This window comes from Candoia aspera, chromosome 2, assembly GCF_035149785.1.
Source record: "Candoia aspera isolate rCanAsp1 chromosome 2, rCanAsp1.hap2, whole genome shotgun sequence".
Taxonomy (NCBI): Eukaryota; Metazoa; Chordata; class Lepidosauria; order Squamata; family Boidae; genus Candoia; species Candoia aspera.
Window position 1 is genome coordinate 110,340,365 of NC_086154.1, and position 18,845 is coordinate 110,359,209.

The 18,845-nt window shown below is 40.4% G+C and overlaps 1 protein-coding gene across 1 annotated transcript in view; it reads left to right on the forward strand.

Moving 5' to 3' along the window:
- The window catches only part of HID1 (HID1 domain containing), a 49,691-nt gene that overhangs the window by 22,928 nt on the left and 7,918 nt on the right, over positions 1–18,845 (forward strand). Inside the window, exons 7-17 of the mRNA XM_063293168.1 lie at positions 487–709; positions 1,628–1,684; positions 1,772–1,912; positions 2,672–2,762; positions 3,866–4,017; positions 4,137–4,215; positions 5,829–5,993; positions 7,410–7,637; positions 11,510–11,643; positions 13,494–13,574; positions 14,767–14,858. Coding sequence (XP_063149238.1) covers positions 487–709; positions 1,628–1,684; positions 1,772–1,912; positions 2,672–2,762; positions 3,866–4,017; positions 4,137–4,215; positions 5,829–5,993; positions 7,410–7,637; positions 11,510–11,643; positions 13,494–13,574; positions 14,767–14,858 — 1,443 coding nt within the window. The remainder of the gene's footprint in view (positions 1–486; positions 710–1,627; positions 1,685–1,771; positions 1,913–2,671; positions 2,763–3,865; positions 4,018–4,136; positions 4,216–5,828; positions 5,994–7,409; positions 7,638–11,509; positions 11,644–13,493; positions 13,575–14,766; positions 14,859–18,845) is intronic.

The following is an 18,845-nucleotide window of genomic DNA, read 5'->3' on the forward strand; positions in this document are numbered from 1 at the left end:
TCATTAAAAAGGCTAAACATGTGCTCTGATATAAAAAATTGGTATAAATATTTGTTTGTTTTCAAGACAGGAAGCACTGTAAAATAAACAGTCTGCAATATACAGCAAGTTGTGTGGTATGAATGAGTACTTTTTATTATAAATTTTATTGAGCAAAATTTTTGGAAAAAGTTCTGTCATTTTTTAAATATATGACTGTGGCCTGTTGCATAATTCTTTTGTAGTCACCCAGCCATATTTCAGAGCAAAATAGGATGTTCCAATTTGTATTGTCATTCATATAGCATATTACTTCATTTATCAAAATAGCTAAGAATAATAATCCCAAATCCTAAACTGAGGTTTTCTTTTCACTAATGCATGTTTTTGAGGAATAAAAGCACTGTTTAATCAGTGCTAATGAAATGAAAGCTTACTCTTTGTTGGAAGCTTTTAACACTTCAAATTTCTTGTGTATCTTTCTGAGCATGTTGGATCCTCTTCCAGGCATGCCCTTCCACTGTTTACTTCCCTCTTGAATACCGTCTGTGCTTACGATCCAGTGGGTTATGGGATCCCCTATAACCACTTGCTCTTCTCGGACTATCGTGAACCACTGGTGGAGCAGGCTGCTCAAGTCCTTATAGTCACATTGGACTATGATACTTCTACCAGCTCCAGTCCCACAGTAGATGGCACTACCACTGGAACAGTCATGGATGATACTGATGTGAGTTGCTCCCAGATTTGGCTGTGCTTGTAATGTGGAGGAGCGGCAGATACACATGACAAACCTCAACAGACTTCCCCAAAGCAAAGCAGCTTTGAATGGAAGGTTTAAGAGTACATAAGTAGCCCTGGAAAGATGGTGCTAAATTCTTTTCTCAAATGGTAGTTTTCCATGGCACTCAAGATTCCAGATATTTGGCCTGAAACATTAGAAGATGTTTGGGCGCAAACGTGGAAGTGGATTTTGCCCATCTTTCTGACTTCATTTTAAGCTAACATTTATCAAGTATGTTACTGCAATTGTGATGGATCTGAGACATAAATGCTTAAAGATGAATATTTGCCTTCTTACTACCAAACTAACTAGTTTGAATTCTTATTTCATGTGCATGCTTACTAATTCACTTCAGAACTTTTCACTCACTGCATTACTAGCATAAATATTTAAGTTTTCTTCTCCTCCCTAGCTGTACTGCATGCTGCATAATACCCATGAATGAACAGAGACAAGAGCACTCTAGGAATTCATTTCCTGATTTGAATACATGAACTAATTAATCTGTTCTACGCTGTATTTTTTTAAACAATTAAATATTAAACCTACTTTTTCTTTATTTCATAAAATGAAAAGCAACCATTATATTCTCATGCTTAACATAGTGAAGGCTCTCCAGATGTTGCTGAAGTGTAACTCTCAGTACCCCCACTATTGATCATGCTGGTTGAGGCTCCTGGGAACTGTAATTCACCAATATCTGGGATCACAGGTTGTCAGTTGTAGTTTAATATTTAACACTGTATCAGTATTGTTTGACTGATTTAATGAAAATGTCACTTGCCAATGAATTCAGAGACATACTTTTATACCCTGAGAGTGTTCTAAAGCTAAGAAGCATTCACTCAGTTTCTTTTAATGCAGCCTCCAGGACCAGACAACCTGTTTGTCAATTACCTGTCTAGGATACACAGAGAAGAGGTAATGTATCAGACTTTCTTCTGATTTCCTATTGGCTTAATCGTAAGTCTCCATACCGTGACCTATTTATGTTCTTTATATTGACAGGATTTCCAGTTTGTTTTGAAAGGAGTAGCCCGTCTGCTCTCCAACCCTCTGGTCCAAACCTACCTGCCAAATTCTACTAAAAAGATCCAGTTTCATCAGGAGCTCTTGGTTCTCTTCTGGAAACTCTGTGATTTCAACAAGGTTCTGTCTTCTGTCTCTGGCGTTACTAAAGAATTGGGGCGGGAGAGCAGGATCAGAACCTGTTAAATGAACTCAAGGGGTGGCAGTGGGAGAATCTTAGTGATGGCGAACTTATCAGATTAACAATTTTGGATTAAAAGAGAAACAAATTATTGAAATATTGGGATATGATGCAGTAGTGGTAGTTGTTTGGAGTCCTTGACTCCACTGCTGATGCTGCATACCTAACAAGTCTCAGTTTAGTCCCTGTGTGTCTTCAGGTATCAGGCCTGTTGAATCCGTATCCCTGAGAAACCTCCATCTGAAAGTAACCTATGCAGGAAAGGTTTACAGTTATGATGCTTATCTGATCTTTGATAACCAGATCTAAGATAAATCATGTGCAGAGCATGATTTTTTGTTCAAGACATTTTTAATGTCAACAGTGCAATTCTTTCCATGTCTACTGAGAAATAATCACTTTGAGTTCAGTGGTAAGCCGAACTTCCTTCCTCCACAAAATCCTCAGCTTTGCCCTCCCCAAGCAGTTTTAAAATGTGAAGCCTTTGGAAAATGAACAATTAGGGTATGAAAATTTTTTGTTTTGAAATGTTTCAAAATGCAATGTTTTTACTGGCTTGCTAGAAAACATTAATGAACATGCTGATACCTGTATTTCCTCCCTCTATTGATGCAGTTTTGTTTTGCCCTGCTTTCCTGACACTAATAGAGGAAAAAACACTCATTTAAAGGTGGTTAATTGTTCTTTTTCTCTTTCAGAAATTTCTCTTCTTTGTTCTGAAAAGCAGTGATGTTTTAGATATCCTGGTGCCAATACTCTACTTCCTTAATGATGCTAGAGCAGATCAGTGTAAGTTTGGTTTTATCTATTCTCAGAATTTATGCTGGAAAGTTTTGTTGTAGATTTAGGCAGCCTTGCCAATGGATTCCTTAATTCTGAGACTAATTTCATAAGTATAATTGTATCTGGATCCCAGTCCCTGGATGGCTGGTGCTTATTTACAGAATGACAAATCTGGCATTTCTAATCTATACAACAAAAGGGACCATTGCAAGACGCCTCTCCAGCCCCTGCCGCAGTACAGGCAAAATTGCATGTGACTGCAGAGGCCCCATTCCAGCGCTCCTGACTGATATCTGTGTCTGGGCTGTTCCAAAGGCCTGGTTGGACGGCACTGGGCATCCTGTGGCTCCTGGTGACCCCTGACAATTTGGCTGTACCAACAGATCTCATTGTTCCACAATTTAGAGGGAGGAAATAGATAAAACCTGTAGTGTAAGCCTGTAAGTAACTGCCCAACCCCAGGAAACTGAAGAAACCCTCTGGTTCATGATGCACACAATGTAACCTCACAAATTTTGCATCTCTGAACTGTCACTTGTAGCTTTCTTCACTGCACAGTGCCCAAAAGCATTAAGTGTGGCTCTCTGCCATTAAAAAGTTGCCCATCTCTTATGTTTTTATCTCTCTCTCTCTTGATGATGATGATGATGATGATGATAGGATATGCCAGAGCGATGTGTTTATTTGTAGGCTTTAGAGGTCAAATGAATGAATTCGGGTAAGCCCACATACTATTTCCATGTCTCTTTATGGGACAGATTAAGCCAGAGTGGTTTCTGAGATCCTAGTTGGAGAAGGGCCAGAGCCTGAGTTGGGACCAAAAGCAGCCATGTGTATTTATCCGTATACGGAGTCACTTGGGTTACATTTGGAGTCCTGCTTACAGTGCAGAGCAACAGGCACAGGCTGCTTCCTGACATTAAACTGCGTGTTGGACAGCAGCATGGCTGAGGTTGAACCATAAATTTTTTTTAGAACAGCACACTAAATGAGAGTGGGGTATTTGTGTTGGTAAGTGTTATATTTTGTTTTTGATCTACTGCTATTGTTAACGTCTGGCTTGCCTCTTGGTCACTGACTCATTTAATTTTGGCACCATATTTTTACAGCTCGAGTTGGTCTTATGCATATTGGTGTCTTCATCTTACTGCTGCTGAGTGGGGAAAGAAATTTTGGTGTCCGCCTCAACAAGCCGTATTCTGTACGAGTACCAATGGATATTCCTGTTTTTACAGGGACACACGCAGATCTTCTCATCATCGTGAGTGTGGAATTTGCTAGCAGTGTATTTGCTTGTAGCAGAGAATAGGGCTGCTGTAAAAATAGTATGACAACTCCGTAGTCTTTTGTTCACTTTCTTGCTTTCATTTCACCCTCCAGGTCTTTCATAAAATCATCACTAGTGGACATCAGCGGTTGCAGCCCCTATTTGACTGCCTCCTTACCATCATTGTGAATGGTAAGTTGCCTAATCTACAATGACAGCCAAACTGAAAGGCTGTGATATACAGTATATTTTAAATACATTTTTAATTTTCAAACTTTTGGGAGCAAATAGTGCAGCATCATTTTCCTTCAGAACTGAGACCAGTATAGTCATGCCTGCAGGCCTTACCATGTCGAAAAATTTAATTTTACTACCCAAGACTCTTTTTGGAGGTAATTGTCGAAGGAAATATTGGGAGTTGTGTGCGTAGCTGTGAACTTCTCTTGGTTTTGCTTGAGGAATACTATATCTTGTCATTCAGAGCTGACATAGTTTTAAGAATGGTTGAAGAGAGCCAGTCTGGTCTAGTGGTTAAGGCAAGGGGCTAGAAACCAGGAGACTGAGAGTTCTAGTTCCACCTTCGGCATGAAAGCCGGCTGGGTGACCTTGGGCCAGTCCCTCTCTCTCAGCCCAACTCACCTCACAGAGTTGTTGTTGGGAAGATAGGAGGAGGGAGGAGTGTTAGGTACGTTCACTGCCTTGAGTTATTTATAAAAATAATAAAGGCGAGATAGAAAATAAAATAACATAAAATAAAGAGTTGCTGTAATACTGCCTTCTTTTCAGTAGATGGCATTAGTTTTTGTCATGAGCACTGATGGCGAGCTGGAAGGGGCCTCTATCCAGGGGGGAAAACGCATGCGTAGTAGTGAGGAGTTGAGCAGCCATTCAAAGAGACACAGAACAGACCCGCCTTGACTTTTGGGGTTTATCTGTCTGGGTTTTCCCACGCTTTCTTCAGTTTGTTAGGATTGATGTCCTAACAGTCAGGAATCACGCTGAGACGAGGAATAGGTCTCTAGTGTTTTATTACTGCTACATTAGACAGAAAATCCTAACAAACTGAAGAAGCGTGGGAAAAACCCAGACAGATAAACCCCAAAAGTCAAGGCTGGTCTGTTCTGTGTCTCTTTGAATGGCTGCTCAACTCCTCACTACTACGCATGTGTTTTCCCCCCTTGGATAGAGGCCCCTTCCAGCTCGCCATCAGTGCTCATGACAGTTTTCTCCCCATTATGATGCAGCTTTTCAAGAGTTGGATATTGGAAACTTGGATATTACACTTCTGCTATTTCCCTTTATGAAATTAGTTTGTGGTATCTCCCCATAGTAGGTCTTAAGATATGGATCATGTTGCATAACAGTTTCCTGCTGCATGTTCAGACATTTCTGGAATTGGTGTTAATCTGTTTAATTCACTTAATTTATTTTATTTTATTTTTGGTCTGGGAAATTTCCAGTTAAATTATTTTAATCGTTACTGGGGAAGAAATTTTTTTTTCCTGCTCTTATTTGTTATGTCCATCTGAAATATGATAGTGTTTGATTTTTTATAAAAGGCTGAGCTAACCATTTTTTCAGAATGTATTTTTCACTGAAGCCTTTGCCTTAATCCTCATCCCAGCTGCTTTCCTATATTTGTCCTTACTGTTTTTTCCACGCTGTCAGAATTAGATTGTATTTTCCTTGGGGAGGGGTGAAACTCTGTAAGTTTCTTGTACACTGATGGTACGCTGTAGTTATAGTGGACCTTTTTGACCTCTCTAATTAACGTTTTCTTCCTTTTTAAATTTTCTATCTTCTAGTATCTCCATACTTGAAGTCTCTTTCCATGGTAGCAGCTAACAAATTGCTGCATTTATTAGAAGCGTTTTCAACTACTTGGTTCCTTTTCTCCATGGTCCAAAACCACCACCTTGTCTTCTTTTTGCTGGAAGTCTTCAACAATATCATCCAGTACCAGTTCGATGGTGAGTGGCTAAACAGTAAACAAAGTCTATCCCTCTCTGTTAGTTTAATTTATTCCAAGAATAAATATCCACCTAGGTATAAACTGTGAAAACCTCGTGTGGCGCAGAGTGATAGGTGGCAGTATTGCAACCCAAACTCTCCCCACGACCCGAGTTCGATCCCAGCGGAAGCTGGATTCTAGGGTCGCCGGCTCAGGTCGACTCAGCCTTCCATCCTTCCGAGGTCGGTAAAATGAGCACCCAGAAAACGTTGCGAAAGCAGCGTCCCCCCAAAGGGTCAGACATGACTCGGTGCTTGCACAGGGGACCTTTCACCTTTCACATCACATAAACTGTGAAGCTTCTCCATCAAAAATGGTGCAAATATCCCTTCTTTCTTTCTTAGATTTGCCATTTCTAGTAGTAAATATAATTCTCACTTATATTTGGAGTGAATTGTCTGATGGTTTTGTTCTTGAGGGCTACTAGCATTTATTATGTAAATGTGGTCCTTTATTATTATTTTTAATTGGAAAAGGAAGTTCCTGTTACTGATGACTGCTGTTGCCTTTAAGATTTCTTGCCTCATTACTTTATGACATTTTTAATCTACAAAGTGCAATTTAGCCCTCTTTTGCTTTTTTACTTGTTCATGAAATCTTTTCAAATGCATGCATCTGTAGTTTTCACTTTGCAATTTGGGAACTAAGCCTGAGAGGACATCAGTAGGCCAGAACCTCAGTAGGTTAACAGTCAGTCAGAAAGCCAATACATGCCTGAAATCTCAAATCTTACATGCTGGTCAACGGAAAATAAATGATCACTTTATTTCATTGTGTTTTTAAATAATTTCTGGGAAATATCAACTAGGAAAATGTTTAGAAATATTTCTTGATACAACGCTGGAACAGAGTTCTGTAATAGGTAAGGTATCAGTTTATTCTTTTGTGACACAGTAATCTAGTGATGAACTAAAAGGTAGACATCGTCACCTGAAGGAATAACAGTTCAAGAACTGCAGGCTAGAATTTGACTAGCATGATGAACTGCCCAGAGTCGTTGCAATACGAGATGGGCAGTGGAGAAATATGGTAAATCAAATCAAATCAAATCAAATAATAAAATAAAATAAAATAAGGGAGGTGGGCGGGGAAGAGAACAGTGTCCAACTCCTACATCCTGAGCATGAAACTGAGCATATAGCTTTAGGTATAGTTAGTTTTTTATCTCATGATCAGGGCTATCAGATCTGAGCTGCAAAAATCCAGGCAGCCATTAAATTGCAGGAAGCCATTGGTTACCTGGATTTTTGCAGATCTAGTAATCCTATCCATGATAAGCCAACAGGCTTGTCTGCAGATCTTTTTCAATTTGTTTTTCCCATTTAAAGAAGGTTAAATATTCCATTTTTCTCCTCCTGTTGCTGTGATTTCCTAGGTAATTCCAATTTGGTATATGCCATTATTCGCAAACGAAATGTATTCCATCAGCTAGCCAACCTACCTACTGACTTGCAGTCCATCCAGAAAGCTTTACAGCGCAAAAAGAAAGCTCCCGAGCCCATCTCTCGGACCAACTCTCAGGAGGGGATATCCATGGAAGGGTCACGACCTGCTGCACCTGCAGAGCCTGGAACACTAAAGGCCAGCCTAGTAGCAACCCCAGGTGAGTCTGGGGTATTTGTGACATTGAGGCTAACATAAGGTTTTAATTCAGTCCAGAAGGCAGACTGGATAAGCCTTTGATGTCTGGCCTGGATGGATTAAGACTTGGATCTAGGTTTCTGCTAGTAAAGAATTTTTATTCCATGGTCTGAATGGCAAGCGATTATTATTTACTTCTGTCTTTTAACTTATATATAATTTAACTTTTATTTTGATGCTTTAATACTCTCTTTCTTTAAAAGTTACTTGGATGTGTAGAACAAATAAAAATAAACAGTAGTAATACCATAAAAATGCAAAATAGATGATTTTAAACTATTAATGAAACATTAAAAATAGCTACAAAAGTACCAAAAATAATGTTTTAAAAAATAATAGCCTAGCATCTTTTTCTAAAAAATGGAAAAAGTGGGGGCCATGTGGAATTCTGAAGGAAGTTCTTTTAAGCAGGAGGGAACAACTTGCTCTGGCAACCTAGCAGTAATCAATTTCATTAACCATGTTGTGGGTATTGAATTGACTGCTTTCATCAGCCAAGAAGGAGAAGACTCAGGCAAGTTTGGGGTAGTCCACAAGGCTGCAGATATTTTGTCCTTTATCCTCAATCTGCAAGATGGAAAGAATCCAACATAACTTGCCAAAAATATAGCAGCAACACCTATTATACATAATTTTATTTATTTTTATTAAATGGGGCAGAGTAATTAGGTCCACACAGCTGGATTTATACAGAGGGATACAGAAGGCCAGGCTACTTGCAGAACCATCTTTCTCCTATTGTTTTGGCCGATCCTACCAGATCTAGCAGGGATGGCATACTCTGGGTCCCTTCTATTAAGCATTGTTACCTTGTTGGATCCTGGAGCTGTGCCTTCTCAGTGGCAGCACCTGCCTTGTGGAACAGCATCCCCCCAGAGATTTGGATGGCCCCAATCCTGTTAGCCTTTTGCAACATTGAAGACCTGGCTGTTTCCCCAGGCGTTTGGGTCAGGTGGGTAGATGAGCTCTGTTGTTATTGATTGTGAGCGAGGTCAGCTGTTTATCCTTGGGTGCTGGGGGTTATGTTTGGTGGGCTTGCTGGTTTTAATCTTGTAAGCCACCCAGAGTCACTTGTGTGAGATGGGCAGCTATATAAATCAAATAAAGAAACTAATAAATAAATAACCAAATACAAGACTAACACCAAATTCACTATAGCACCATTTTTAAAAATATTAAGTGTAGCAGATAATGAATTTCTTGTAATTATATACTATATAAGATTATCAATTAATTATCACAGTGTTATACTTTGAGTAGCATGCCCAAAGCAAATGTGCAGTGGGATGGATAAGATGAGCTTGTCCCATGACTGCAGATGGAGTCTTTTCTGCAGTTCTCTGTAAGGTAGGGGCTTTTGGTCCTCCGGTTTGGCACCTTCTAGAATCTTCCTGAAGAAGCTCCCCTCTCTATGCATGTAATAAACAAGGTGTGCCTCTTAACTCTGACTAGTTGCCTTGTTTTTCCATATGTTGGTTCTAGAAATCAGCTGATGTCCAGGATTTCATTGTTTATTTCAATAGACTTTGCACATAGCATCTGTTATTTTCAACAGGTTTACAGCTTATACTTTTTGTGTATTCTTATCTTTTCCTGACTGCCCAGGAGTATTCCTTATTACTTTCCCATCTTCTCTCTAGCTATCTTCTTTCTTTGTTCCATCTCCAGCATTTTGCTGACCTGTTTCTTGGACACATAGGGGATGATAGCAGATGTCCATGTCTATTCCTGGTGGATGCTATATCTCCAGCATCCATGGAATGGCAATAGCAAGTCCAATTTCTGAGCACCCTCCAACAGCCTTTTTTCCCCCCTATTCACTTAAGGTGCTGCTAGAACATGTGTACCAGCTTCTGTGCCCCTCTCCTTCCAGCTCACAGAAGGAAGTGGAAATGTGGACAGGTTGGCCATGCCAAGGACTCTTGCCTTGAAAATTTTTAGTACCCAAAGTTAGTCCTTCCCCCATTGTCCAACACAGCTGACTTTTTCCGAGATTTCTGGCTCAGAGAGATGTTGGCACTATGATAACATGCATTTGAAAGATGCCACTGATTAGGGCAACATGGGCGTGATTTTACAGCACCTTGATGTGTAGGGGGCAAGTGATCAAATGTGTATTGTGACATCACAATGCAAACCCTGTGAGTTACGTAATTGCAACTGATGTTGGGATGCAAATATGAAAAGCCAAGGTTTTCATTGTGGCGTACTGACACACTTATTTTTTCATCATTGTAGATAGTAACAGATGACTATGCCTTGCAGATGCTTCTGAAATAGAATGGGTTCTGTTGTGGCAAGGCTCACCTATATGTTTAGATAATTAATAAATCTAAATAGTTTTAGGAATCATTGCACAAATGCAAAACATACTGTTGCTTAAGTAGTTGTACTTCGCCTTACTGTCACAGTACTCTAGCAAAGAATGGAAATGCATTGTCAGTCTGTCCTTTTAGCTGCAAGTAGTAAGGTAGTGTGAGAGCCAATCTGGTGTAGTGGTTAAGGCATCAGGCTAGTCCTGCCTTAGGCACAAAGCCACCTGGGTGACCTTGGGCCAGTCACTCTCTCTCAGCCCTAGGAAGGAGGCAGTGTCAAATCACTTCCAAAAAACTTGCCAGGAAAACTGCAGGGACTTGTCCAGGCAGTCTCCAAGAATAGGACACGATTGAACGGATTAAAAAAAAAAGTAAGGTAGTAAGGAACTAAGTTTTTTTTTTGTCTTTGCCACCATGGAGTAAAACTTCAATTGACTTATACCATGTTTTTAGTTGTTTGGGACAATTCATGCTAGGTTTTATTCCATTGTCTCTCCAGTTATCAAATCCTACTATGTGATGTTTATACCCCACATCTGCTCCTGTACGTGTCCTCCAGTCATTGTACAACACTGACTACGAAGTAGCTCTGGCATGTTGTTAAGTGAAAAAAACTGATTCTAGATCATCCCTGGAGAAATACTTCAGTTCCCCCTTACAGTATCTCAGAACTGGATTTATTTATTTATTTTATTTATTAAATTTTTATCACTGCCCATCTACCCCCAAAGGAGGGACTCTGGGTAGTTAATATAATGGGATTAATCATGGGCTATAATGGGACTTCCACTTTGTGGCTCCTGTGTTTGTGGGTGTTTTGTTTGCAAGATGGTGTTACCGCATCCCCCTTGCCTTCTGGTTTGGGTTTCACAGCCCAGTCCCAGGACTTCTCCAAGAAGTCCTACTTGCATTTCATACCTTTGTGCAGACGAAGTGGGGACAATGCACACTGACATTCAGATGGGCTGGGGATGATCTGGAAATCACAGATGATGGTATGGCAGAGACTATTGTCTCATTTGATTGCCTTCAAGTCATAGCTAAACCTGGGGGTTGGCATGGTTGTATCAGGGAGAATAGCTACATCCTCCTAGGAAATAGCTACATCCTCTTGTCAATGGCCTTGACAGTACTGCTGAGAACAGAAGGCAGAAAAGTCTTCAAGCTGAGCACCTTTGTTTTAAGTGGTTGAAACCCAGGATGATGCAAAGTCAGCCTGATACTACTTGATTTATTCAGGAAACAAGATTCTTAGGCCATGAAAATAGTTGCTTTCCCATATAGAAAAATGTATTAAATTGTGTTTGAAAAATGTTGACCACATTCATCTAACGTGGTCTGTTTCGTCAGCCACTTGGGTTAATGTTTTCTTGTTTCCTAGACTCTGAGTTTCCAAGCGCTAGGGAAACTTGCTGTAGGTAGAGTTGTACTGTACTCTTGACTAGAAAGATGTTACATGTGGACAAACCGTCTAGGTCTGGCCCACTTTTCTTCCCTAATGCTGCCTCTCAAAATTTAGGCATTGACAAACTCACAGAGAAATCTCAGGTGTCAGAGGATGGGACCATGCGCTCCTTAGAGCCAGAGTCCTCTCAGTCTCCAGCAGAAGAAAGCCCCCCGGGCACGGTCAGTGATACTGAAACCTGGAATGTGGTAAGTTTGCAAACTGCCCTTGGGTAACTAGTGGCTGAAAAAAAACAGACAATGATCGAATAATTCAAATAGCATCTCAATATAATGTTTGGTGCCTCCTATATGGTAGTTAAGGCTTTCATTATCCCTGGCAGTAAATCCTCTAAAATAGGAGAAAATGTATGTGCAGAAAATAAAATAATGTAATATGAATGTTGGGACATATTTTACTATTTCAATTTGAAGTCTGCATTTTCTTACAGGAAACAGGAAGCTTCAGACACAGTAGTTAAACTCAGTTCATTCCCTCCTACCAGTGGGAACAACCTAGGAAGCCTGTCTCCTTGACTCATTGCTATTATCCTGCAATAAAGTCTTAACCTGTTAAATAGATTCTCATGCTTTGGGAATAGGACAGTACAAGCTATGCCCAAAACAGGTATTTTTATGAATTTGTTTTAAAGAAAATTTATCGGAAGTGATACCAATCTCTGAGCCTGTGGCCATAAAGTTAGAGTAATTGTAAATAATACAGATTTGGATGATTGCTTTATGCAATAATAAATAAATCCCAGAGACAGCAAAGCTAACAGCTCGGGACATCCTGTGTCTTGCTTGCTTCCCAGTTTTAGAGATAGTTCTGAAGATAAATGATATCTACTCAGCTTGAAGCGCTTGGCTGTGGGTAATATACTATAACTTTGTCCTTCTGAAGTGCTATTATTAGAGGTGTGTGTGTGTGTGTGTGTGTATGTATACACACACACACACAGAGTGTATACACACACACACACAGTATGTGTGCATGTATATATACAGTGTATGTATGTGTGTGTATATATATATATACAGTGTGTGCGTGTGTGTGTATATATATATACAGTGTGTGTGTGTGTGTGTGTGTGTGTATATACAGTGTGTGTGTGTGTGTGGTGTATATAAAAGATATTTTGATAACCATTACCAAGGAGCAAGGGTTACACAGAAAATGTTTTGAGCTTACAGATTCCTCATAATATGGCAGTAAATAAATGTATAAAAGATATTAAAATATAGATTTCCCAACCTTAATTTAGAAGTGCTAACATAATTAAGAAAATTTCTACCCTCTCCTCCCAATAATTAATGAGAATATGAGTAAAAGTAATAAAAATAAGAATGTATGTATGTATGTACATATGTATGTGTGTACATATCTGTGTGTGTATATAGGTGGTCCTCGGGTTATGACCACTCGTTCAGCGACTGTTCAAACTTGTGACGATGCTGAATGAGGAGGACTTACAACTGGTCCTTGGAGTTCTGGCCATTGCAGCGACCCTGCAGTCAAGTGATTGCGATCTGGCTGCTTGGTGCCCAGTTCGTATGATGTTACAGCAAGCCGCAGTCACATGATTGTGATTTTCCAACATTCCCTGCTGGCTTCCCACAAGCAAAGTCAATGGGGAAGCCAGGAGGAAGTCAGAAGTTGTGGTCACATGAGGTTCTTGCTTAATGACAGGCAACTGAGAGTGCTGGAATTGCTGATGCTAAGTGATGCTGTCATGTGACATTGCGCTTTATGACCCCATTGCTTAGTGATGGCAGTTCTGATCCCAATTGCCATCATAACCCGAGACTACCTGTGAGACACACACACGAATGAGCCAGCGTGGTATGGTGATTATGATGCTGGACTAGAAATGGGGAGTCCTTCCTTTGGCATGGAAGCCAGCTGGGTGAGTTTGGGCTTGTCTCTCTCTCTCAGTCCTAGACTGGGAAGCCGGAAAAGAGATCCTTACTAAACAATATTTGATTTTGTTTGTAGCAGTATAGAACAGAGCGAACTTGTAGCACAAGGATGAGCAATTGTATTTACCTTCTGTCCCTAGGAGTCGTCACAACCCAAGCGGGACCGGCGACGTCTGTCCAGCACATCCTCAGCTGGGCAGTGGAATCCAACTCCTGAATGGGTAAGAGAAGCTGGCAACTCTTGTTAACAAGTAATACAGAGTTATGACTTGTTTTTTAATCACATGAGCAATATTCTGTACTGTTTTCATTTGATAATGAAAGCAATAGTGATGTGAGAAGCACAGCAGGAGGTGAAAAATACAGTATCTGCTTACTAGTCTCTGGAGTATCTTTTTTCTTAGCCAACATGATAATGGCCTACTGCTTTCATTTTGGTGGAAGTACATGCCTCATCCCATTTTGCCATGCATGCTTAAAAGGTGCTAGAGAGTGGATCTGCTCGAAAGTATTTCACTTTATTTGTGGGTTGAATTTTATCTGACCAGGTAAAACTGGGCCATTTTAGTTGCTGTTGAACTGGAAGGAGGAAGAATGTTGAAACTCTGATGGTTAAAAGTCCAGATGATTCTGTCTTCCTGAAAAGCAGGATCGCTATGTAATAATTTAAATAATGGAATAGTTCTCCCTGTTATTATCTACAGCTTTCCTTTCCCCGCATAATAAATAGGTTGCCCTGCTTTCCAAACAGTTGTTTTCTATAGCTATTTTCTTTCAGAAAGCTTTAGGGTTCAAAGTTTGTGTAGTATGTTCAGAGGCACAGTAGTAGTTTCATATAAAAATGAATATAAGCACTCATAAAAAGCCTGGGCATATTAATGAGGTAGGCACCCTATGGCAGGGGAAACCGTTAGTGGAATGTCTTCTGGAACAGGAATTCATTTCTTTCTCTAAGGCCCTTTCCTCTCCCCACCATTAGGAATAATTGGAAGGGTAGCTTTGCTGCTATACCTGCATAGTTGTTGTTTTTCTCTCATCTGGAAGAAAGCACTGCATTTTTGCTCTCTTGATGGCTATCTAGATGGTCTGTCCCTTTTCTTCATCTTCCAGAGCCCAGATAGCAGCCATGAGAAAAGACATTCAACACAGAAGTGCTACAGAAGTGTAAAAGGCAAGCTCAGAGATAGGGAAGTTAGCCTTAGACTCAGACTGCTGGTATGTGCCTTTATATTCAGACGGAAATGTTGAGTCTCCTTGCAGAACTAATTCTGGGATTGGTAGTAAGTTGTAATTACTTTAGAGCACAATGACTTAGATTTGGATGTTTTTTGTCATCTGAATGAACGTGTTTCTGTCAGATTTGCTGAGTTGTTCAGACTCATGGCTCTTGACTGCCGTCCTTTTCCTTCGCAGGTGGTATCTTGGAAGTCGAAATTGCCCCTGCAGACAATCATGAGGCTGTTGCAGGTCCTGGTTCCACAGGTAGAGAAGATTTGCATTGACAAGTAAGTGCCACAGGTCTTGTAGATAAAGCTGTTTGGGGGGAAAATTGTAGGGTGATATGAATTTCCTTACTGGGTTCTAAACGTAACTCCTGTGGTAAAATTAGACTTCTCCTTTTCTCACATTTCTACAGACTATAAACAAGGACTATTACTGTTGAGTCAGGTTGATTGGATCATGCATACAAACCTACCTGTTACACTGTCCTCTCTTTGGATAAGCAACGTTATGTAGAGCACAGAAAAGGAGTAAGAACTCATGACCCAAAGAAATTAAAGATATAAGAAAAAGAAAAGGAAACACAGCTAAAGCTAGTTTACATTAATACCGTTTACTATACCTTCATACATTGCCTTTTGTTCTTTAAATTTCTCATATCACTATTTTTTGCAGATCTCCTCAAGCCCATGTAACCATGACTCTCTTCATCTTTCCTTCCTTTCTCACAACCCATTTGTTCTTTCTTCATATGTTTGTTTTGCACTTTGATCCTCATTCACTCTGCATATTACCAAACCACCTTAATGTACATCATTTCTACAGTGTAATGATTGCCTATCCTAACAGAGTCAGACTCACAAGCAGGTACTTAATGATATCTGATTTATTGTGAGAAGTATGCAAATACAGAGAAAGCTGAGAATGAATAAAAGCGCGCCAAAGACAAACTAAAAACCCTCGGCTGAGAACGTAATCCCTCCGCTCGCCCGGCCGTAGCAAACTCCCCCGCCCCCCAGGTGCTGTTAACCGTTTTCTGCTGTTCCTGGGAAAGCAACCTTGAACGCATGAGATAACCCAAACACATTCCAAACCAACAGCCAACAGATAACAACTCCCCGAGATGGAATCCTCCTCCCTTCCCAGATCAAACACGTATCAGGTAAATGACATGCGAAACGTTACGATGTACCAGGAACATTGGAACGGTGAACATGACATACAGTCACTAACTTTTGTATTCAATTCACCCTCCTTCAGGACCCAGTCAAACCTGATCCCATCTCTTCCTGTTTACCCCACAGATTTTAAGTACCCCATTTCTTACATTCAATTTATCTTTATGTTTCTCTTCACATGCCCAGGTTTCACTTTCCCAAAGTGGATACAGAAACATGCTCTTATAAGGAGCCATTTTTACCTTTTTTGGCAAATATTCATTCCTCACAATAGACAATGAACTATCCATTACTTTCCCAGATGCTTTTGCTGTCTTGAAATTTCTCCCCTCACCAGAGCCTTTCAATTCATTTTTTATACCAAGTTTTATTTTTCATGCTTCCCATTCATGTTATTTCATATACTATTTTTGTGGGACTGTGTAACATAATTGTGTCATTGTGCCCAAGCAGCTTCCACATCTTTCCTTACACCCATTTTCCATTCATTCTGAACTTAGGATTCATCCTTGGAGGTACATCAGTGGGAGCATAACACTACAGGCACCATCTAGAATCTTTATTTTTGGCTCCTTCACATTCCCAGTGAAATTACGCCTCACTTTAGGACAGGATATTTAGTTCATTGTTACTTCTGACCACTGGATGGCGGCACCTACTTGAGATCTTGGTCCTTGCACTGTTCAACTGTTGATTAAAGGTACTTGATGAATAACTGTTTCTGACCATTAGACAGCATGCCTTCCAGATAACAATTTTAGCCTTTCTCAAATGGCTCTAAGTGCTAGAGTATTTTCCAGTCTCTCAAGCCGATAGCAGCCGAGTATTTGGCTGCTGCCACTAAGTTAAAAATTAGCCATTTTGCTACCAAATTCTGGCAGTGCAATCTCATGGTACTTCAAGGCAGCATTGATGATGAATGGAATCAAGTCAAAGACTTGACATAGGAGGCCTCTGTATTTCTTTTTTATTCATTAACATTATTCAAAATAAAACATACAGTGACAAACACCAACAATAATAATACTAGGGAAAGAATGAAAAACAAAATGAACAACATAGAATATCTCAGCTTGGGATATGTCTATAGTTGATTCCCATTGGGACCCCACATTTCACTGGTTACTTTTCTGTTATTTTAATTGGAGCTATATTTACAACAATCATCCTGTCTTGCTGATTGTTGTTTATTCGTTTAATCGCTTCCGACTCTTTGTGATGTCATGGACCAGCCCACGCCAGAGCTTCCTGTCGGTCGTCAACACCCCCAGCTCCCCCAGGGACGAGTCCGTCACCTCTAGAATATCATCCATCCACCTTGTCCTTGGTCGGCCCCTCTTCCTTTTGCCTTCCACTCTCCCTAGCATCAGCATCTTCTCCAGGGTGTCCTGTCTTCTCATTATGTGGCCAAAGTATTTCAGTTTGGCCTTTAATATCATTCCCTCAAGTGAGCAGTCTGGCTTGATTTCCTGGAGGATGGACTGGTTTGATCTTCTTGCAGTCCAAGGCACTCTCAGAATTTTCCTCCAACACCACAGTTCAAAAGCATCTATCTTCCTTCTCTCAGCCTTCCTTGTGGTCCAGCTCTCACAGCCATATGTTACTATGGGGAACACCATTGCTTTAACTATACGGACCTTTGTCGTCAGTGTGAGGTCTCTGCTCTTAACTGTTTTATCAAGATTTGTCATTGCTCTTCTTCCAAGGATTAAGCGTCTTCTGATTTCCTGACTGTAGTCAGCATCTGCAGTAATCTTCGCACCTAGAAATACGAAGTCTTTCACTGCTTCTACATTTTCTCCCTCTATTTGCCAGTTATCAATCAAGCTGGTTGCCATAATCTTGGTTTTTTTGAGGTTTAGCTGCAAGCCAGCTTTTGCACTTTCTTCTTTCACCTTCATCATAAGGCTCCTCAGTTCCTCTTCGCTTTCAGCCATCAAAGTGGTATCATCTGCATATCTGAGATTGTTAATGTTTCTTCCAGCAATTTTAACTCCAGCCTTGGATTCCTCAAGCCCAGCATGTTGCATGTTGTGTTCTGCGTACAAGTTGAATAGGTAGGGTGAGAGTATACAGCCCTGCCGTACTCCTTTCCCAATCTTAAAGCAGTCTTTTGTTCCATGGTCTGTTCTTACTGTTGCTGCTTGGTCGTTATACAGATTCTTCAGGAGGCATACAAGATGACTTGGTATCCCCATACCACTAAGAACTTGCCACAATTTGTTATGGTCCACACAGTCAAAGGCTTTAGAATAGTCAATCAAACAGAAATAGATGTTTTTCTGAAACTCCCTGGCTTTTTCCATTATCCAGCGGATATTGGCAATTTGGTCCCTCGTTCCTCTGCCTTTTCTAAATCCAGCTTGTACATCTGGCAATTCTCGCTCCATGAATTGCTGAAGTCTACCTTGCAGGATCTTGAGCATTACCTTACTGGCATGTGAAATGAGTGCCACTGTTCGATAGTTTGAACATTCTTTAGTGTTTCCCTTTTTTGGTATGGGGATATAAGTTGATTTTTTTCCAATCTGATGGCCATTCTTGTGTTTTCCAAATTTGCTGGCATATAGCATGCATTACCTTGACAGCATCATCTTGCAAGATTTTGAACAGTTCAGCTGGGATGCTGTCATCTCCTGCTGCCTTGTTATTAGCAATGCTTCTTAAGGCCCATTCAACCTCACTCTTCAGGATGTCTGGCTCTAGCTCACTGACCACACCGTCAAAGCTATCCCCGATATTGTTATCCTTCCTATACAGGTCTTCTGTATATTCTTGCCACGTTTTCTTGATCTCTTCTTCTTCTGTTAGGTCCTCGCCATCTTTGTTTTTGATCATGCCCATTTTTGCCTGGAATTTACCTCCAATGTTTCTAATTTTCTGGAAGAGGTCTCTTGTCCTTCCTATTCTATTGTCTTCTTCCACTTCCGTGCATTGCTTGTTTAAAAATAATTCCTTATCTCTTCCGGCTAACCTGTGGAATTTTGCATTTAATTGGTCATATCTCCCCCTATCACTGTTGCCTTTTGCTTTCCTTCTTTCTTGGGCTACTTCTAGTGTCTCAGCAGACAGCCATTTTGCCTTCTTGGTTTT